Here is a 22,469-nt window from a genome sequence, read left to right as displayed (position 1 = left end):
ACTTAAATACTTGTAGTAAGTTGAATTCCCTGATCCACCTCTACGCAGATGACACCATTCTGTATACTTCTGGCCCTTCCTTGGACACTGTGCTATCTAACCTCCAAACGAGCTTCAATGCCATACAACACTCCTTCCGTGTCTTCCAACTGCTCTTAAACGCTAGTAAAACCAAATGCATGCTTTTCAACCGTTCGCTGCCTGCACAGGTGTACCTGTGGATGTATTTTAAGGCCTACCTTCAAACTCAGTGCCCCTTTGCTTGACATCATGGGAAAATCAAAAGAAATCCGCCAAGACTTCAGAAAACAAATTGTAGACCTCCACAAGTCTGGTCCATCCTTGGGAGCAATTTCCAAATGCCTGAAGGTACCACGTACATCTGTACAAACAATAGTACGCAAGTATAAACACCATGGGACCACGCAGCCGTCATACCGCTCAGAAAGGAGACGCGTTCTGTCTCCTAGAGATGAAAGTACTTTGGTGTGAAAAGTGCAAATCAATCCCAGAACAACAACAGCAAAGGACCTTGTGAAGATGCTGGAGGAAACAGGTACAAAATGATCTATATGAGTCCTATATCGACATAATCTGAAAGGCCGCTCAGCAAGGAAGAAGCCACTGCTCAAAAACCACAATAAAAAAGCCAGCCTACAGTTTGCAACTGCACATGGGGACAAAGATCGTACTTTTTGGAGAAATGTCCTCTGGTCTGATGAAACAAATATAGAACTGTTTGGCCATAATGACCATCGTTATGTTTGAAGGAAAAAGGGGGAGGCTTGCAAGCCGAAGAACACCATCCCAACCGTGAAGCACGGGGGTGGCAGCATCAAGTTGTGAGGGTGCTTTGCTGCAGGAGGGACTGGTGCACTTCACAAAATAGATGGCATCATGAAGATGGAAAATGATGTGGATATATTGAAGCAACACCTCAAGACATCAGTCAGGAAGTTCAAGCTTGGTCGCAAATGGGTCTTCCAAATGGACAATGACCCCAAGCATACTTCCAAAGTTGTTGCAAAATGGCTCAATGACAACTAAGTGTTGGAGTGGCCATCACAAGGTACTGACCTCAATCCTATAGAACGTTTGTGGTCAGAACTGAAAAAGCGTGTGAGAAACGTTTGACAAAAGTTAAACTATTTTAAGGCAATGCTCCAAATATTAATTGAATGTATGTAAACTTCTGACCCACTGAGAATGTGATGAAGGAAAGAAATTAAAGCTGAGGTAAATCATTCTCTCTACTATTCTTCTGACATTCCACATTCTTAAAATAAAGTGCTGATCCTAACTGACCTAAAACAGGGATGTTTCACTACGATTAAATGTCAGGAATTGGGAAAAACTGAGTTTAAATGTACTTGGCTAAGGTGTATGTAAACTTCCGACTTCAACATTAAGTGCAACAGGTTTCATCAAAAGTTGAGTAATGACAACACATAGTGGTTTACAGTGTGGCCCTGTGGTAATTCATTAACTCAAAACAACTAGATCAGTCCTAACAGTCTGTGACACATGCTGGAATGCCTTAACAGATGACTGGTCAGCAGTGTTTAGCGGATGGGACTGATTGTTAGGTGGTACTTTAAAAGCACTTCTGTCAGGTTTCAAATGTCAGAGGACTCACATTCTTCAACCACTGAGTGGCCTTACAAAAGGCTAGGGCAGTAGGCTAACGCCACTGGCAACAGACATCAACTCGGTTCCACGTAATATCATTGTATTATATTTGTATTTATTAGGGATCCCAATTAGCTACTGCCTAGGCAGCAGCTATTCTTCCTGGAGTCAAAATACATTAACGCACTTACATTACATATCAAACAAATATAAAGCAGTACATCATATAAAATTAATACACTACTACAATACATAATTGAAATTATGTGGAAACGATTCAACCAGTGTGTGCCCAGTGGGACATTACTAAAACATGAAGGCAGGTAATATTTTATTGAATTTGTATAGTACAGTGGCTTGCGAAGGTATTCACCCCCTTGGCATTTTTCCTATTCTGTTGCCTTACAACTTAGAATTAAAATAGATTTGTGGAAGGTTGGTATCATTTGATTTACACAACATGCCTACCACTTTGAAGATGCTAAATATGTTTTATTGTGAAACATGAAATAAAGACAAAAAACAGAACTTGAGCAAGTCAATACTTTGTAGAGCCACCTTTTGCAGCAATTACAGCTGCAATTCTCTTGGGGTATGCCTCTCTAAGCTTGGCACATCTAGCCACTGGGAGTTTTGCCCATTCTTCAAGGCAAAACTGCTCCAGCTCCTTCAAGTTTTAATGGTTCCGCTGATGTACAGCAATTTTTAAGTCATACCACAAATTCTCAATTGGATTGAGGTCTGGGCTTTGACTAGGCCATTCCAAGACATTTAAATGTTTCCCCCTTAAACCACTCAAGTGTTGCTTTAGCAGTATAATTAGGGTCATTGTCTTGCTGGAAGTTGATCCTCCGTCCCAGTCTCAAATTTCTGGAAGACTGAAACAGGTTTTCCTCAAGAATTTCCCTGTATTTAGCGCCATCCATCATTCCTTCAATTCTGACTAGTTTCCCAGTCCCTGCCGATGAAAAACATCCCGACAGCATGGTGCTGCCACCACCATGCTTCACTGTGGGGATGGTGTTCTCGGGGTGAGGAGAGGTGTTAGGTTTGCACCAGACATAGCATTTTCCTTGATGGCCAAAAAGCAATATTAGTCTCATCTGACCAGAGTACCTTCTTCCATATGTTTGGGGAGTCTCCCACATGCCTTTGTCGAACACCAAACATGGTTGCTTATTTTTTTTCTTGCCACTCTTCCTTAAAGCCCAGCCCTGTAGAGTGAATGGCTTAAAGTGGTCCTATGGACAGATACTCCAATCTCTGCTGTGGAGCTTTGCAGCTCCTTCAGGGTTATCTTTGGTCTCTTTGCTTCCTCTCTGATTAATGCCCTCCTTGCCTGGTCCATGAGTTTTGGTGGGCGGTGCTCTCTTGGCAGGTTTGTTGTGGTGCCATATTCTTTCAATTTTTTAATAACGGATTTAATGGTGCTCCGTGGGATTTTCAAAGTTTCAGATATGTTTTTATAACCAACCCTGATCTGTACTGCTCCACAACTTTGTCCCTGACCTGTTTGGAGAGTACCGCTTGCTTGGTGGTACCCCTTGCTTAGTGGTGTTGCAGTCTCTGGGGCCTTTCAGAACAGGCGTATATTAAAACATGTGACACTTAAATAAAGTCCACCTGTGTGCAATCTAACTAATGTAACTTCGGAAGGTAGTTGGTTGTGCCAGATCTTATTTAGGGGGCTTCCTACCAAAGGGGGTGACATATGCACGCAGCACTTTTCAGTTAAATTTTTTTTAAAACACGTTATTTTTTTCATTTCATTTCACCAATTTGGACTATTTTGTGTATGTCCATTGCATGAAATACAAATAAAGATCTATTTAAATTACAGGTTGTAATGCAAGAAAATAGGAAAACGCCAAGGGGGGGTGAATACATTTGCAAGGCACTGTTTGCTACTATTAAATACAGCACAATCTCAAGGTGGGACCTTTTGGCACTTAAAAAAATGTCAAGAATAAATAAGAATAAACTCATGTGAATACCTTAAATCCATAGTCTGTCAACATGTGTAAACAAGCAGGTTAGAAGAGATCTGTGACCTACGTGTTTTGTGGTGTCTGACAGCTGTTGTTCAATCCTCTCCACCACCTTGCTGAAGGAGTGTCTCTTAAAGGGGTTCGAGTCCCAGCACGACCTCATTATCTCATACCTGAAACCACAACACACATATTTAGCACAGGCATGGCACCAAGCACATACACCTGTTACCTATCTTGACTCTACCCCCTCTCTTACAAAGTGACACTTTACATGCTTTTCTCTAAGTCTATTCTTCTGAAGATGAAGCTAACGTCTAATAACAAACTAAATAATAATTTAGCTTTCATGGTGAAGTTTATGGTGAAATTCATTAAATATGCAATCTGCTTAAATCCCACATATCGCACCCCTGTATAGTACACCCACGCACACACCGTCTTTCTCAAGACACTTAGACACACGCACACGCACTCACATTTCACTCGGTGCAAACTCTGGTGCATCCATTCTATATCCTTCCTTAATCATTTTGTAGAACTTTGAGTCCACAAGCATCCCAGGATATGGACTGCTTCCTGTAGGCCATGAAGAAAATAAGATAATGAAAACACACACGGACAGGTACTCGCACACACGGACACACACACACACACACACACAGAGGGTAACGTGGACGTACGTACCGAGTGAGAAGATTTCCCAGAGCAAGATGCCATAGGACCATACGTCACTCTCAAATGTGTACACACATTCAAAGATGCTCTCTGGAGACATCCACTTGACTGGGAGGCGGGCCTGCATGGAACACAAACCATCACAGCCAGTCTAATATGTCAGATGCACTTCATGTATTCATAAAATGCATCAAAGCAAATCTCTTGACATCTTTGAAGTAATCCATCATCTCTATCACTTCAGCTGTCTACAGCAGTGAAGAGTGTAGAATTAGAGAGAGAAAATAATGAATGCAGATGCTTTTGATTCATCTTGAATTTTGGTTTAGAAATGTTCAAAATTGCTTGTTCTTGTATGAGAGGAGAGGTACTGTATTTCCTTAGTTTCAAGAGTAGGTTAAAAGTCCCCTAAGGTGCTTAATGATGTGCTTAATTGAAAGAATTCAGTGACATTTAAAGGAATTCCTAATCACACACCTGTCAGAGTGCACATTACAATGTCAGATCCATCAGATACACACTGAGTGTAAAAAAACTTTAGGAACACCTTCCTAATATCTAAAGCATTCCATAGGGATGCTGGCCCTGAATTCATCTATGTCAGGGAAAGAGCAGGTGTTCCTAATGTTTTGTACACTCAGTGAACATAACATAACATAACATACTGTACTTCACATGCTATGGAATTGGAACATACAGTACTAGCCCATGATGCCCCCAGGCTCATGGCTGACACTGGTTTTGAGAGGCTTTATATCAATGCTGTGCCTGTGCTTGACTATTCCATTGATGGTTTTCACTGCAAAATATCTATGCCGTGTCTATAAATCACATTGAGCTCAACAGTAGTAAGCGATGGGCCAGACTTACATTGCCTTTGACTACATAGTTGGAGTCTGTGGTGATGTCACGGGCCAGGCCGAAGTCACAGATCTTTGCCACTCGCCCCTGAGTCAGCAGAATGTTCCGGGCAGCCAGGTCTCTGTGGATGCACTGAACACACACAAATAATAAAACATGATGTAATGTAATAAGATAACATAAGGTAACATAAGATAACATAAACGTTTTAAACACTACTAATACATGGTGACAGTAAATGTTCTTCCCCAAATTTGTTCCACACACACTGATTGATACAGGGCCTGGCTGTAGTCTGGTGTCCGCTTGCCACAATGGGTTATACATTTTTCAGCAGAATGCTCAAAAGGCATTCTGGACCTGTTGACCAGCTATGGAAATGTGATCCTAGCATTGTTTGGAAATTAAGAAGATGGAACTAATGTGTGTGTGTGTGTACGGCTTAGCGTGTGTCTAAATTTAATCTGATACATAGAACAAACAATACCAGTGGAAATAGTGCTTTTCTTGGTCTACGTGAATGTACAGTACTTACAGAATGAAAATATTTAGAGAATGGTTGGACATTATCTACCATCATGGATTTAACTTGCTGGATTTAATTGCAGAGTGAAAATAGACCTGTTTTCTGAATAGCTAGTGGTGGGGCTTTCAGGAGCTATATTAGGAGAGGAGAGCTTCTATGAGGAAATTAAGGGCTTACATTTTTAGAAGCCAGGAAGTCCATGCCTTTGGCCACTTGATAGGAGAAGCTGAGCAGATCCTCAGTGTCCAGAGAGAGACTGTCCTCATGGAGCATCTCACTCACAACATCAGGCTCACTACTGGAACCACCTGAGAGAAACATAGTGATAGAGCAAGATAATTCGAGAGGTGCGTAGAGGGAGCAACATTGTGTATTAAGGAAGCTTAACTATGTATAGAGGGAGATACTGCACATTGCAGGCTGTATAAATGAGCTTTCTCAAGTGATATATGTGATAATTATCAATTCAAATAAAAGTGGATGTCTTGCCTGGTTTGCGTATCGAGATTCTCTTCTCTGAGGAGAAGCCATTGGGCAGGACACCAGCGACAGAAGGCCTCATATCCATGTAGCCATTCCTGCTGTCTCTGCAAGGAGGAAATAAGCAGTCTGGTGTCAGTTCAGTCGCCATCAAATACTACACATAACTACAATTACACTACGTAAGAAATACTCCCCAACAAACATTTATGAATCTCCAGAGACATTTATATTTACTGTAAGTATTTTTCTCAATAACAATAAAGAGTATTCGGTTTGGTGTAGACGTGTCCTGCCTTATAGACCATGAAAGTACTGTATGCTTAGTTAAATTGGGGAATTTTCCAATGGGTGGGAGAACAACGGCAGTGGTATTTACTTTTGTGAGCAGGTGAGATGACACAAGCAACAGTACATATATACAGTATAAACTGTGCAGTGAAAATTACAGTATATACCACCCAACTACCACCCTCTCCTTGTAAACATAATGAGTCCACACTGACCCATCTGACCCAGCTGTAGCTGTCTCCCTCTGCAGCATGACATTCCTGTAGTAGCAGTCCTCCCCTAACGTGTCACAAAAGAACGTCTCCCTCTTCCTCCTCAGAAAGTTGAGGAGGTCACCGAAGCAGCAATACTCTGTGATCACCAGGGTTGGGCCTGAAGACAAGGGGACAAATAGCCATGGTCAGTCACATGAATGTCATCCACCAAGAAACAACACACTAAAGACAAAGAAGACAAACAAAACACCTTGAAATATAGACACACCAAAACAAGTATAGCAAGTTTCAGGAGCACCACTCCTACAAGTTGCAAGAGCACCACTCCTATATCATAAACATTAATTCAACGAATAGTAAACAATACTTACGCCCAACAAGCAATGTTCCCTCAAATTGTTTGGGAGCTCTGAGCAGATTTCTGGTCTGCTGAGTGCAAACTTGAAGGTTGTGGAAATTCTGTGCAACTTCCAGCACGCGTTTACATTGAACACTGAGGCTGTACCTGCTTTAAGTTAGTTTTAACTGTGGCCAAGTAGGCTACTGTGGCTATTTGATCCTAATGTTGGCGTACCAGGTATTCCAGTGGCCTACCATAGAAAACTACGGAGAAAATGCATCCCGTAATATTTTAACATGGAAATAGCTGTTCTATCATTCAGCCTTCAGTAGCAGCCAATGTGTGGTGTTCAATGTAGGCTTACATTCCATGAGAAAAAAACAAAACATGCAGGGCTTGAAATCAACCTTTTTATCCACTTGTCCTTCAGACAAGGAGGTGACTGAAAATGTAGTTTTGTTGTTTGATGCAAGAATCCACTTTACAAAATAAAATGCATTATTATTCCCATACCATTACTACAGAGAATCAGACAAAAATATGCTACCATCTGCCAATTGGCTACTTAGATTATTCAAGCCTGTCTCAAAATACAAAACTACCCCTTTAAAACAAAAACAGCTCTTTACCTCTTAATATTTTCAAAGATGTCTAGAAATGTACATGTTTTGTAGGAAGCAATCACTCCCCTATTGTTGACTACAAATGATCTATAACTGGGCTAATAACTCACTAACTAGCAAAGGATATGAACAAAATGTGCACATGTGGCTACATCCAGCTCTTCGCATGATCTCAAAACAAGTGCATCTACTCACTAAGACAGCTGTAAACTCAGTCCAGTTCAAAGTAAATGGCACATATCCATATTTGGCCATGGTCTATTTGCATATAGGCCTACTGCAGCTCTGATTGGTAATGATGAAACGGTCTGTGTAGAGTATTGGCTGAGTATGGGCTGAGTCATGTGCAAAAGAATCATACTTCGATGCGTTGTGCCGACAACAAATTATTTTGCATAGTTTGTTTTGTATGTTGCATTGAAAGTGGCTAATATTGAGTGGATTCAACACAATTGCTACGGTAAAGAGAAAAGTTGATAGTGTTAATAGGGAAAACTCTAGAAAGGCTGATATTTCGCCAACAAGTCATACAATCCTTGGTGATAAAAGGGAGGATTGTTCCGATTATTACTGTATCTCAAAAACCTCTGCCAACTGTAGTTCCAAGATTGATAGTAGAATAGATTAGAATGAGAATAAACCCTACAGTCCTCTAGACATGCTGCTCCTTACCTCCAACAGTACAGGCTCCCAGCAGGTTGACAATGTTCATGTGGTTTCCCAGGTAACTGAGAACTTTCAGCTCTGACATCAGAGCCTCCTTCTCAGTGGCATGGGCACTGGCTGTGGAAACACCACCAGGACATGATCATTTAAAAGTGCTTCAAAGTCATCATCAAAGAAAACATCACAGGAAGTATGGCCTCTGGCTGGTTTATTGTAACAAGCATACATAAACTACATGACCAAAAGAATGTGGACACCTGCTCGTTGTACATCTCATTCCAAAATCATGGACATTAATATGGAGTTGGTCCCCCCTTTGCTGAATAACAGCCTTGACTCTTCTGGGAAGGCATTCCACTAGATGTTGGAACATTGCAACGGGGGCTTGCTTCCATTCAGCCACAAGAGCATTGAATGAGGTTGGGTACTGATGTTGGGCGATGAGATCTGGCTCTCAGTCAGTGTTCCAATTCATCCCAAAGGTGTTCGATGGGGTTGAGGTCAGGGCTCTTTGCAGGCCAGTCAAGTTCTTCCACACCGATCTCAATAAACCTTTTCTGTATGGACCTTGCTTTGTGCACGGGGGCATTGTCATGCTGAAACAGGAAAGGGCCTTCCCCAAACTGTTGCCACAAAGTTGGAAGCACAGAATCGTCTGAAATGTCATTGTATGTTGTAGCGTTAAGATTTCCCTTTACCGGAACCAAGGAGCCTAGCCCGAACCATGAAAATAGTCATCTTCCACCACACTTTACAGTTGGCACTATACATTCAGCAGGTAGCGTTCTACGTGCATCTGCCAAACACAGATTAGTTTGTCGGACTGCCAGATGGTGAAGCAGGATTCATCACTCCAGAGAACGAGTTTCCACTGCTCCAGAGTCCAATCGCGGCGAGCTCAACACCACCCCATCCGATGTTTGGCATTGTGCATGGTGACCTTAGGCTTGCATGCGTCTGCTTGGGCCAAGGAAACCCATTTCATGAAGCTCCCAACGAACAGTTTTTGTGCTGACGTTGCTTCCAACTTACTTGTTGGAAAGGTGGCAAGTAATGATCATGCCACGTTGAAAGTCACTGAGCTCTTCAGTAAGGTCAATCTACTGCCACTGTTTGTCTATGGAGATTGTATGGCTGTGTGCTCGATTTTATACACTTGTCTGAACCATATCTGGCTGAAATAGCTGAATCTACTAATTTGAAGGGGTGTCCACATACTTTTGTATATACGGTGGATTCAGAAATTATTCAGACCCCTTGACTTTTCCACATTTTGCTATGTTATAGCCTTATTCTAAACATTATTTAAACATTTTTTTCCCATCATCAATTTACACACAATAGCCAAAAATGACAATGAACATTTAGGCTAATTGATTAAAAAGAAAAACTTACATATCACATTGACGTAAGTATTCAGACCCTTTACTCAGTACTTTGTTGAAGCACCTTTGGCAGTGATTACAGCCTTGAGTCTTCTTAAGTATGACGTTACAAGCTTGGCACACCTGTATTTGGGGAGTTTATCCCATTCTTCTCTGCAGAGCCTCTCAAGCTCTGTCAGGTTGGATGGGGAGCATCACTGCACAGCTATTTTCAGGGCTCTCTAGAGATGTTCAATCTGGTTCAAGTCTGGGCTCTGGTTGGGCCACTCAAGGACATTCAGAGACTTGTCCCAAAACCACTCCTGTGTTGTCTTGGCTGTGTGCTTATGGTCGTTGTCCTGTTGGAAGGTGAACCTTCGCCCCAGTCTGAGTTGCTGAGTGCTCGGGAGCAGGTTTTTATCAAGGATCTCTCTGTACTTTGCTCTGATCATCTTTCTCTCGATGCTGAATAGTCTCCTGGTCCCTGCCGCTGAAAAACATCCCAAAAGCATGATGTTGCCACCACCATGCTTCACCGTACAGATGGTGCAAGGTTTCCTCCAGACGTGATGCTTGGCATTCAGGCCAATGAGTTCAAAATTGTTTTAATCAGACCAGAGAATCTTGTTCCTCATGGTCCGAAAGTCAGTTAGTGCCTTTTGGCAAACTCCAAGTGGGCTGTCATGTACCTTTTACTGAGGAGTGGCTTCGTCTGGCCACTCTATCATAAAGACCTGATTGGTAGAGTGCTGCAGAGATTGTTGACCTTCCGGAAGGTTCTCTCATCTTCTCAGAGGAACTCTGGAGGTCTGTCAGAGTGACCATCTGGTTCTTGGTCATCTCCCTGACCAAGGCCCTTCTCACCTGATTGCTCAGTTTGGCCGGGCGGCCAGCTCTCGGAAGAGTCTTGGTGGTTCATAACTTCTTCCACTTAAGAATGATGGAGGCCAATGTGTTCTTAGGGACCTTCAATGCTGCAGACCCTTCCCCAGGTCTGTGCCTTGGAGCTCTATGGACAATTCCTTTGACTTCAAGGCTTGGTTTCTTCTCTGACATGCACTGTCAATTGTGGGACCTTATATAGACAGGTGTGTGGCTTTCCAAATCATGTCCAATCAATTGGATTTACCACAGATGGACTCCAATTAATGATCATCTCAAGGATGATTAATGGAAACAGGATGCACCTGAGCAAAGGGTCTGAATACTTATGTAAATAAGGTATTTCAATTTTTATTTAAGAAATTTGCAAACATTTATAAAAAAAACAGTTTTTGCTTTGTCATTATGGGGTATTGTGTATAGATTGATGAGGGGGAAAAAAATAATTAATACATTTTAGAATAAGGCTTTCACGTAACAAAATGTGGAAAAAGTCACGGGGTTTGAATACTTTCCGAATGCACTGTATTGTGTACATCAATGCAAACACACACACACACGGTCAATAGCTAGTCAAATACATTTAGTTAAATATCCGGGTGTTTAGCACCCATAGTTAAGGGCAGGGGTTCTCTCTGACAGTGTGACCTGACCAGGTCTGATCAGTCAGACACCTTAAAATACACACATCTATCACCAAAATGTGTCTCTTTTCATTGCTATATCAGCATTTTTATCATAATTTGTGATGTCTTACGTTTGAGCATTTTGACCGCCACTGTCATCACTGTATCAGCTTTGGACATTCCATAAGCAGTAGCCTCCACTACCTTCCCAAAGGCTCCGGAGCCCAGAGTTTTCCCTGCATGGAAACACAGACAGACAGACCAATGTTACTCCATCCTGTTCCTCTCCCACATCCTGTCTCCGCCACCTGTTACCAGGACATGCAGGATCCTGTTTGGGGTGGTTCGGATGAGAAAAAAAAACCCTCCAAAATGTCAACAGAGCGTTTGCTTAGAGGGAGGGGTTGGTGTTCTTTATTAAAGAAAGCATCTACATTAAATACATCATGCAGTTAGTGTATGCTCAGGGCTATTGTAAAAGTGTGACCAACTGGTGAGCAAATAGAGTGTAAATCCATCATTTTGAGACAGGCCCTGGGGATAAGGTATGATGTCACAACAAAGATACATTGCCTGGCTCCAAATAGCAAAACAAAATACACTTCATTTCAACACCTGCTGCTATCGATTGAAACACATAAAATAGACCTAGATAATATTAAAACAAATGGTATATCATACAGTTCTGGATTAGAGATGATACATACAGTACTGTAAGATGTCTGGGGCATCCTCCCTGCTTGGTGATTACCAGTGCTTTTTCTGAGTGTGTTGATAGCAAAGGAACTCACCGAAACGCAGTTTGTCCCGGGGGAACTCCCACTCGTGATCGTATGGGAGCTGGGTAGGGTCAATATACACATAGTTGTTTCCGTGGATACCTTCAATGACTTTCCACTGGATCTGGTATTTGGGTTTCTGTGAGGCCAGCAGAGTTATATTTGGATAAGTACAGAGGACACCATTAAACTCACATCAATCGTGGTACTTCAGCATAAAGTTTATTGACCTCTGAGTTAATGCAAATATATTTTTAAAGGTGAGCTACTGTACCTTATCTTTGCCTATGACTTACTGTGTGTAATTTTCAAAGTTTATACAGGTGTGTAACCATTTGTAGAAGTGGCTGTGATGTATGAGAAGAGGTGAGTTTGGGTAGTTACCTGAGTAGAGGTAGTGAGTTCGGGTAGTTACCTGCAGGTACTTGTAGAAGAGCACTATGAGGATGAGGATGAGGAGGGCGGAGGCTGACACTATGCCAATCAGCAGAGGTGTGAAGAGCTCATGGGGAACTGTTCTCTCTGCAGGGACACACACCAGAGAGAGACATACAGTATCAGTGTAACGTTGGAGATTGATACAGTGGGGCAAAAAAGTATTTAGTCAGCCACCAATTGTGCAAATTCTCCCACTTAAAAAAATGAGAAGCCTGTAATTTTCATCATAGGTACACTTCAACTATGACAGACAAAATGAGAAAAAAAATCCAGAAAATCACATTGTAGGATTTTTAATGAATTTATTTGCAAATTATGGTGCAAAATAAGTATTTGGTCAATAACAAAAGTTTTCACTCAAAATCTCACGATACATGGCCCCATTCATTCTTTCCTTTACACGGATCAGTCGTCCTGGTCCCTTTGCAGAAAAACAGCCCCAAAACATGATGTTTCCACCCCCATGCTTCACAGTAGGTATGGTGTTCTTTGGATGCAACTCAGCAGTCTTTGTCCTCCAAACACAACGAGTTGAGTTTTTCCCAAAAAATTATATTTTGGTTTCATCTGACCATATGACATTCTTCCAATCTTCTTCTGGATCATCCAAATGCTCTCTAGCAAACTTCAGACGGGCCTGGACATGTACTGGCTTAAGCAGGGGGACACATCTGGCACTGCAGGATTTGAGTCCCTGGCGGCGTAGTGTGTTACTGATGGTAGGCTTTGTTACTTTGGTCCCAGCTCTCTGCAGGTCATTCACTAGGTGTGGTTCTGGGATTTTTGCTCACCGTTCTTGTGATCCTTTTGACCCCACGGGGTGAGATCTTGCGTGGAGCCCCAGTTCAAGGAAGATTATCAGTGGTCTTGTATGTCTTCCATTTCCTAATAATTGCTCCCACAGTTGATTTCTTCAAACCAAGCTGCTTACCTATTGCAGATTCAGTCTTCCCAGCCTGGTGCAGGTCTACAATTTTGTTTGTGGTGTCCTTTGACAGCTCTTTGGTCTTGGCCATAGTGGAGATTGGAGTGTGACTGTTTGAGGTTGTGGACATGTGTCTTTTATACTGATAACAAGTTCAAACAGGTGACATTAATACAAGTAACGAGTGGAGGACAGCGGAGCCTCTTAAAAAATAAGTTACAGGTCTGTGAGAGCCAGAAATCTTGCTTGTTTGTAGGTGACCAAATACTTATTTTTCCACCATAATTTGCAAATAAATTCATTAAAAATCCTACAATGTGATTTTCTAGTCTGTCATAGTTGAAGTGTACCTATGATGAAAATTACAGGCCTGTCTCATCTTTTTAAGTGGGAGAACTTTCACAATTGGTGGCTGACTAAATACTTTCTTGCCCCACTGTATATAACAGACAGAGATAAAAGAGAAAGATATCAGTGAGGAACACTGATAGACAGAAATCAGTTTTAAATGTTAGGCAACATATTAGCCTTTAGCACTGAGCAGTATCATATGTGCTACATTGTGGTCTTTCAGTGATCACTCAAAGGTGATCATATTACTTGAATCAAACTGTGTTTTCTGTATTTTGTATACTATTTATTACCCAATTCCTTAATTCCCATTCTAGTTGTGCAGCATGCACTAATGCTGTGCTGCATGATGTGGTGGTGCTGCTGCTGTTGTTGTTATGTATATCTGTATAATGAGTCTTCTGTTCCTTTGTGTAGCGGTTTGTGATGTGTTATTGTTTTGCTAGCTCTGTACACTGGGGTGTAATAAGCTCTTTAGCCATAAGAGGCTTTCTCTCCATTTCAAATCATCTGAGAATGCAGAGTATGCAGGAACTAATCCTCTGTAAACCTGTTAGTGGCTTTGAAAGCTCTCCCTCCATCCCTATTTTATTCCCCTACAACTCCCTGGGTCCATGGAGGGCTGCGTCCAAAATTCCCACAGCGTCTAAACACTCGGCCAGGACTCCCACTGTGCACCAGACTTCCCTGCACGTCTCCACGCGTCTGTCCTGCTCTGCAGAGAGGAGCGCTAAAGCCTGGGCACATGCTCCTCCAGGTCTGTCCTGCTCTGCAGAGAGGAGCGCTAAAGCCTGGGCACATACTCCCCCAGGTCTGTTATGCTCTGCAGAGAGGAGTGCTAAAGCCTGGGCACATGCTCCCCCAGGTCTGTCATGCTCTGCAGAGAGAAGCGCTAAAGCCTGGGCACATGCTCCCCCAGGTCTGTCCTGCTCTGCAGAGAGGAGCGCTAAAGCCTGGGCACATGCTCCCCCAGGTCTGTCCTGCTCTGCAGAGAGGAGCGCTAAAGCCTGGGCACATGCTCCCCCAGGTCTGTCCTGCTCTGCAGAGAGGAGCGCTAAAGCCTGGGCACATGCTCCTCCAGGTCTGTCCTGCTCTGCAGAGAGGAGCGCTAAAGCCTGGGCACATGCTCCCCCAGGTCTGTCATGCTCTGCAGAGAGGAGCGCTAAAGCCTGGGCACATGCTCCCCCAGGTCTGTTATGCTCTGCAGAGAGGAGCGCTAAAGCCTGAGCACATGCTCCCCCAGGTCTGTTATGCTCTGCAGAGAGGAGCGCTAAAGCCTGGGCACATGCTCCCCCAGGTCTGTCCTGCTCTGCAGAGAGGAGCGCTAAAGCATGGGCACATGCTCCCCCAGGTCCGTCCTGCTCTGCAGAGAGGAGCGCTAAAGCCTGGGCACATGCTCCTCCAGGTCTGTCCTGCTCTGCAGAGAGGAGCGCTAAAGCCTGGGCACATGCTCTCCCAGGTCTGTCATGCTCTGCAGAGAGGAGCGCTAAAGCCTGGGCACATGCTCCTCCAGGTCTGTCCTGCTCTGCAGAGAGGAGCGCTAAAGCCTGGGCACATGCTCTCCCAGGTCTGTCATGCTCTGCAGAGAGGAGCGCTAAAGCCTGGGCACATGCTCCCCCAGGTCTGTTATGCTCTGCAGAGAGGAGCGCTAAAGCCTGAGCACATGCTCCCCCAGGTCTGTCCTGCTCTGCAGAGAGGAGCGCTAAAGCCTGGGCACATGCTCCCCCAGGTCTGTCCTGCTCTGCAGAGAGAAGCGCTAAAGCCTGGGCACATGCTCCCCCAGGTCGGTCATGCTCTGCAGAGAGGAGCGCTAAAGCCTGGGCACATGCTCCCCCAGGTCTGTCATGCTCTGCAGAGAGGAGATTGCCTGGCTTTTTAATTATTTAACCTGTATTTAACTAGGCAAGTCAGTTAAGAAAAAAATATTATTATTCACAGCCGACTTGAACCATGGACTGTAGGGACGCCTCTTGCACTGTGATGCAGTGCCTTAGACCTCTGCGCCACTCAGGAGCACAGCTACACACACACCTCGTCCATAATGCCCACCCACATGCCCACTGTGTCCAGGCAGCTAACCCTCCTCCTCTACACCATACCAATCTTATTTTCATACCCACGCCAAGACAACTCTTCTCACTCTTGCTTCATCTGCCGTCATACTCCACTAGCGCATCCCACAGTATATAAACAGGATGTTCTAGATAGCTGGATTTGTGGTCCAAAAGTACTCTATACCCTACCACTGATGACCATTTATGCCAGTAAGTGATGATACATTATCACAAATCACACATGTTTGTGGTATGTCCTTCTGCCTATGTTTACATAAGAGACTCTAGGCCTATATGAGTGTTTAATCTTGAACCTCTATCAATGGGTAAGATCTATGTCAAAATCCAAGTAATTCGTAAACATTCAGATGAACCAAATTGAGAAATGGTTTGGGTGAGTGTTGATGATGCGTATAACTTAAACGACCTTGATCCACATAAAGAGAAACAGCTGTAACTCTGCACCTCAGGTTAGACATAATGGGAGAAGGAATGAGCTGTCTGACCGAAATGTTCTTGGTGACCTGTACAAATTACAGATGGAAAGTAATGTAGTTCATGTAATGTAGTACTGCATTAACGACATTCATTCATGAATATTTCATATTAAGTATTGTCTATAAAATATATATAATGAGAGAGGCCTGAATGGGATAGCCAGTCTGTAGGGGGACAACCAAACACAGACACCGTCCAGTCACTGTGTCCTCTCTAGGTTTGTTGACACTGTACTTAATTATAATCCCAAAATAGGGCTATCCTAGGGATTAACACCAAACACATACATTTAAAAACACACGGACAGGCTAGCTGACACCAGGACCACATAAACACCCCCAAGCCCCCCGCCAATAACTCCTGACTCTTGTGTATACTGCTTGTGTATTTGTATTTATTATGGATCCACATTAGCAGCTGCCAAAGCAGCAGCTACTATTTCTGGGGTCCAGAAAAATTAAGGGAGTTTATACAATTTTATAAACATTACATTCACAGATTTCACAACATACTGTGTGTGTGAGTGAGTGAGTGAGTGAGTGAGTGAGTGAGTGAGTGAGTGAGAGAGAGAAGGAGGGTTACTTTAGTACTCTAGGAACCTTATGGCAGGTTTATGTAGAGTAGAGTCCTCTTTAGGCCAACAGTTGTGAGGTACACAAATAGTCCATTGTTCACATTCACAAAACACAGCTATCGGCTAGTAAGGAAGACATCGGTTTATGAATGCATATCTGGGCTAATATGAAAAATACTGAATGCTAATAAGTTCCTGGGAATGGGTCCAGAGAGATAAGTTGTCTGAGCCGGTAGATTCCGGAGAGTGAGGGGTCTGTGTTTTTCTCATGGAGTCTGCAAAGTGCTCTGCTCAAGGTGAGACAAGGCAAGGCTATGCAAAATTCACCTCTTAAAAAAAAAACACATTTTTACCGGTTGTGCGTGCATGTGTTTATCCAGGAATAATTGCTGACACACACAGTCAAGCACACACATAGCAGGATGATGAGCTTCAATCCTATCACAGAGGTACAGACAGCACCTTCCCAGTAACTGTATGTGTGTGTATGTATGTGTGTGTGTGTGTGTGTGTCACCACAACTCACCACTGATAGAGAACAGTGTGAAGTCCTGCTCTCCCTCCACGGTGGCCACACACTCCAGCGTGTGGAATCTTCCTGTGGTAATGTTCAGCCTGCTCTCCACCTCCGTCTTCCCAAAGGAAGGACTCAACAATGTCACTGTGACAATGTCCTGCTCCTCCTGAGTGGCGTTCATCTGGTGGGAGCACCTGAGGGGGACAACGGGACAAACTGTCTACCAAACTAGTGTGACTGAATTTGGATGTTGTTTTCAGTAGCTTTGAGTCCATTGTTTCATGTGGCACTAAACACAGCAGTTGTTATTGTAAAACGGATGAATGTACTGTTATGTACTGAGTATACAAACGGGAGACTAAGGGTTCACATTAGATCATGGACATTTAAAAGTGAGGAAATTTGGATTGAAATGCAGGTAATTTAGAGTCAACCATCCCTTCTTTCCCCAACTGTGTTCACCATAAGTGTCCTTCAAAACAACAGCCAGGTACAGAGAGTCTTTGGACAGCACTGGGGCATGACGCATACGAACATACATTGGTCTTAAATCAATGTTCCCAGATAAAACATCACTGTCCCAGGCTAAATCAATCCATCCCCAACCATGCCAGTCTTCCAGCGCAAACTAAAGGAACCCATACGATCCTCCACATCAGCTAAAACAACATCACCTTAGAGGTACACAAAGTCCACAAAGTGAAAACATGTGTTATCCAATATCATCAAGTTACATTATGATGACAGCTATAATGTTGAAAGGGAAAAGGCTGGGGATTAGTCTGTTGTTTGAAGTAGAGCACAATGATTGGAAGAAGTAGAGAGTGCCCCAAGCAAGGCTCCACATTTCACAGCACCGTACCAAGAACAGCAGCTGTTTTCCACATACTGACAGGCCAAGTCACACTTAAAGAACATCTCAGAGCTTCTTCAGTGTACGTGTGTACAGTATGTGTGTGCAGTATGTGTGTGTTAATAGTCTAATAAATAACATGAGCTGGAGCACATTCAGAGAACATTATTTAGTGTGGAGCTGCTGACTAACGGCAAATAAACTGCAAGCCATCAAAAAATAAATAAAGAGAGCCGCACACTCTATAAAAATATAGAAACTCACAGTTTACTGGGTATAAATTACTGGGAGTTTATATATAGAGCGTGTGAGACTATTTATTTGTGTGTACCAATAAAGTTGGATGTGTGGGCCAATAAAGGCTGATTTTAAACATCGAGGCATTCTAAAGACATTTCATACCATCACCTAGTACCTTAAGTATACAAAACAATAAAATACACATGGCAAGGGTAACTATAGGCATGTTTGTTTGAGTTGGACAGCTAAGTTGAATTGATCCTAATTGAAAGTGATTGGATAATGATTAGCCAATTGCCTCTGACTCATTGGGATTGGTGTTGCCATCATCATTATAAATAACTTCTGAGAACATACTGTCCAATCCCCAAATCATAACGTTCATCTCATTCCAAGCCAACAAACCAATCACAAATCACCTCTCCAAACCTTGATCAGTTCAGTCCACCAACAAATAACACCTGTCCAATCCCACTTCTGCTTATTCTCTGGGAAGGTCAAGACAAATAGAGCATTTTGAAACCCTCTCACTAAGGTCTTCTCAAATCAAATCAAATTTTAATGGTTGCTTTCACATATTTAACAGATATTATTGTGTAACAAAATTGTTGTGTTCCTAGCTCCAACAGTGCAGTATTATCTAACAATACACACAAATCTACAAAGTAAAATAATGGAATTAAGATATATAGAAATATTATGAAGAGCAACGTCGGAGGAAGTAGATAACGGGCTTCATAGACAAAATCCTGAAATATCCCTTTAAGTCATTACAGTTGAATTTCTAAATTCCCTCGATCTATCAACACAGACCAATCATAGCATATCATTGGGAGTATGTGTGTGTGTTACCCCAGTGATCTCACCTCATATAAGGCTGTTCACAGTAGTACCAGGTGATCTGTGGGGCAGGGTATCCCTCAGCTACACATCGCACCTGTCCATCAACTGGGCCATCATGAGATACAATCTCTGGTTTACCTGAGCACAAACATGTTAGTGTTGATGCCAGGTGGGTATATATAGCATATAAATCAACCGTTATGCTCTGGATTACTGCAGTTTTGATGGTTGGGGGGGGGGGAAAGAGGTGTTGGGCTTTAACACATACGCCAAATGGTCTGTGAAAATCTGGTCGTAAATGCCACATCATGTTAATGATCAATTGCATCATATTGACAGTATGCAGAAGTGAAGTCTCAGACTGCACATTTCCCAATATAATGTATGTGAGGCTCCAGGGCACCTTAAGATAATATAATGTCATGACTTACTGATAACGTAGACGGTAAATGACTGATTGATTGTTGCATCACCATTGGAGGCATAAAAGGTGTAGACCCCACTCTCTGACATTTTCAAACGCACCAGCCTGAGCTCACTGTTGTACCTGGTGATTAAATCAACCACAAAATGTAAAAAAACAACTGGTGTTATTGCAGCTGATTTATTTAAGTAAACCACCTCATGATTAACACAGTACCAGGCTTGGTTCAGCAACTGCCCAATGATTCTTTACCACCAGAAAGACGGTTATTTCCCCACAGTTTAACTGCACAGTATTACAGCACACACAAAAAGCCCAGAAGCACTAATTCATTTTTACTGAATTTCTCAGGCAGCTCTGGAGTGTGGTAAAGCAGGGCCAGGGAAAGGCTGGCTGTTGCATAAAAGTGTAATCATCTCTCAATGACCCAGGGCCAGTTAGGAACCAAAGGTGTTACATTTCAGTGAGAGGGTGTAATGAACATATTCATCATGTGGTAGGCCCAGGGCAAGGAGAGTGTGTTGTTCTGTATTTGTGTGTGGACGTGTTTAACTATACTTTTTTTTTGTTGTGTGTGTGTGTGTATATTTATCTATACTTGTTGGGACCCGAAGTCACCACGATGATAGTAAACTAATGAAAATTTGACCAACTGGGGACATTTTGTTGGTCCCTACAATGTCGAATGCTATTTCTAGGGGGTTTAGTGCTAAAGTTAGAATTAGTGTTAGAATTAGGTTAGGCGCTAGGGTTAGGTTTAGGGTATAGGTTAGGGAAAATAGGATTTTGAATGGGACTGAATTGTATGTGCCCACAAGGTTAGCTGTACAAGACTCTGTGTGTGTGTGTGTGTGTGTGTGTGTCAGGGTTCCCATTAGCCAGTAATTGCCGGATTTTGGCAGATTTTTTAAATTTTTATTCCGTCCAATTCTCCGGGGTTGCCCTGCGGCTGAGGAAGGAAAGAAAGCGAGAGATGAACCTTGGCCTAGCCTAATGTTGATTGCGAAGATGGAGGCATTTTTCATTGAGTAAAACAAAAGTTAGAGAGTACGCCTATAGTGAAAAGTCTTCAAGGCAGGGCTCCAGACTGACTATTTAGTTGCATTTTGCGACCCTTTGACTAGGTTGTGCAAGTAAAAAAAATGATTGGTTGCGTCGGTCCGGGTTGCACATGAATTCAGCTCACTAAAAACATATTTTTTAGGAGGTTAAAAACATGATTAGGTCAAACAGTAAAGTTCATTATCCTCATGATTCCTGTCATGAAAGTGTGTGCCTGCCTGCCCCTGTTTCGCTGGGGCCTGTTTCTGTGTCCAGCGAGCCATTCTATCTCTCTCTCCTTTCCTGGGGGGAAAAAAATGCTCTGGGAGAAAGAAAAGTGTTCTAATTGTATAACATTTGAATATCCAGTTGCTGGGAAAACACAGCTATACTGTTGTCACAGATGGAGAGAAGATGTTCTCAGCTTTCTGTAGGTATACTTTCTATTTCTCAACTCTTCAATTATAAGCTCAATAGCAACTATTTTTACAGATATGGAGCTAGCGAAATGTGCATTGGCCATTCGGAGTGCATAGGCCTCATTGGACATTTTTTTGCACATTAAATGTACTGTTAAATTAATACATGGCTACTATGAGTGGGTATTATCTTTAGAGTTAGTGATATCGCTAATGTATTTTGATTTTCCACTTACTCAGGTGGTGAATTAGCCCCAAATAAATCAGCCTATGATATTAGAGCACATAAGGATGCAAGCAACAAAAATCTGAAAATTCTGGAGCTCTATTTGAAAAGTAAAATATAACAACAATTGCATCATTGTCTACCCACAATGCATGACATATTACTGGATTAGGTTGCACATTCAAATATTTTGAATCCCAACATCACAAGATAATTACACAACTTATTTCTTCAATAAGTTCAAATCCCCGAGCTGACAAGGTACAAATCTGTCGTTCTGCACCTGAACAGGCAGTTAACCCACTGTTCCCAGGCCGTCATTGAAAATAAGAATTTGTTCTTAACTGACTTGCCTAGTGAAATAAAAGGTAAAATAAAAAATACCATCTCTGTAGTCTATTACACTGTGAATGACTTTATAAGATGATAGGCCTACTATTTTTTTCTATTGTGTGATGGCACCATTTTTGGGGGGTAAAACCAAATCATAGGCTGGTGCCACCAGGGGAAAATGTTCATCTGGAGCCCTGCTACAAGGGTAAAGTCCTCCGTATGGAAAAGTTTTAATGTTGTAGTGAACAAAGATGAGAAGAATGTTGGCGCAGACAAATGTAGGCTACTGTGCAACACACTCTTCAGGTAGGAAGACATTTTTCATTCATTTATATTTTTGTATTTATAATAATTTATCATTATTGTTATTTTTAAAAGATCATTGTTATTATTGTAGACCTATTTATTAACCCAAACCAGTTATTTAAAATATGCAAAATGTGTTATTATTTAATTCTTTTGAGACATTTTCATTGGCTAAATTAAGTTCGATCTGTCTTTTTAATTGTGTGCTCCGTATTTTGTTTAAGATGGGTTATAAGTAGGCATGTTGTAAAATAAATCTCATTAACCTATTGCTGTCATTTGTTGGGTATGGTATGCACTAGCCTTTCTTGGTAATTGCTCCAATATAGCCTGTTTAAAACTTTCGTGAAGGTTTAAACCAGTTTGTAAGTGCATAGTTTAATTTTGTTGAGCCAGTTTCTTTGGCCAAAATAAGTTCCAACTATAATGTTGTGTTCACCGCAATATAATTTATCCTGTTTGTATTTTCCCAAAAAACA

General features: G+C 42.3%; 1 protein-coding gene across 2 annotated transcripts in view; it reads right to left on the bottom strand.

Moving 5' to 3' along the window:
* LOC110524560 (mast/stem cell growth factor receptor Kit) overlaps positions 1-22,469 on the bottom strand; it is a 40,820-nt gene that overhangs the window by 3,122 nt on the left and 15,229 nt on the right. For both annotated transcript variants that reach the window (XM_036978396.1, XM_036978397.1), the window contains exons 7-20: positions 19,673-19,788; positions 19,265-19,379; positions 17,315-17,499; positions 12,364-12,470; positions 11,961-12,087; positions 11,301-11,405; positions 8,304-8,414; positions 6,669-6,825; positions 6,172-6,269; positions 5,860-5,990; positions 5,166-5,288; positions 4,305-4,416; positions 4,097-4,196; positions 3,685-3,790 (exon numbers count right to left, since the gene is read on the bottom strand). In XM_036978396.1, coding sequence (XP_036834291.1) covers positions 3,685-3,790; positions 4,097-4,196; positions 4,305-4,416; positions 5,166-5,288; positions 5,860-5,990; positions 6,172-6,269; positions 6,669-6,825; positions 8,304-8,414; positions 11,301-11,405; positions 11,961-12,087; positions 12,364-12,470; positions 17,315-17,499; positions 19,265-19,379; positions 19,673-19,788 — 1,693 coding nt within the window. The remainder of the gene's footprint in view (positions 1-3,684; positions 3,791-4,096; positions 4,197-4,304; positions 4,417-5,165; positions 5,289-5,859; positions 5,991-6,171; positions 6,270-6,668; positions 6,826-8,303; positions 8,415-11,300; positions 11,406-11,960; positions 12,088-12,363; positions 12,471-17,314; positions 17,500-19,264; positions 19,380-19,672; positions 19,789-22,469) is intronic.

The sequence above is a fragment of the Oncorhynchus mykiss genome, chromosome 5 (genome assembly GCF_013265735.2).
Source record: "Oncorhynchus mykiss isolate Arlee chromosome 5, USDA_OmykA_1.1, whole genome shotgun sequence".
In the NCBI taxonomy this organism is placed as follows: domain Eukaryota; kingdom Metazoa; phylum Chordata; class Actinopteri; order Salmoniformes; family Salmonidae; genus Oncorhynchus; species Oncorhynchus mykiss.
This window is presented reverse-complemented; position numbering and strand designations above follow the sequence as displayed.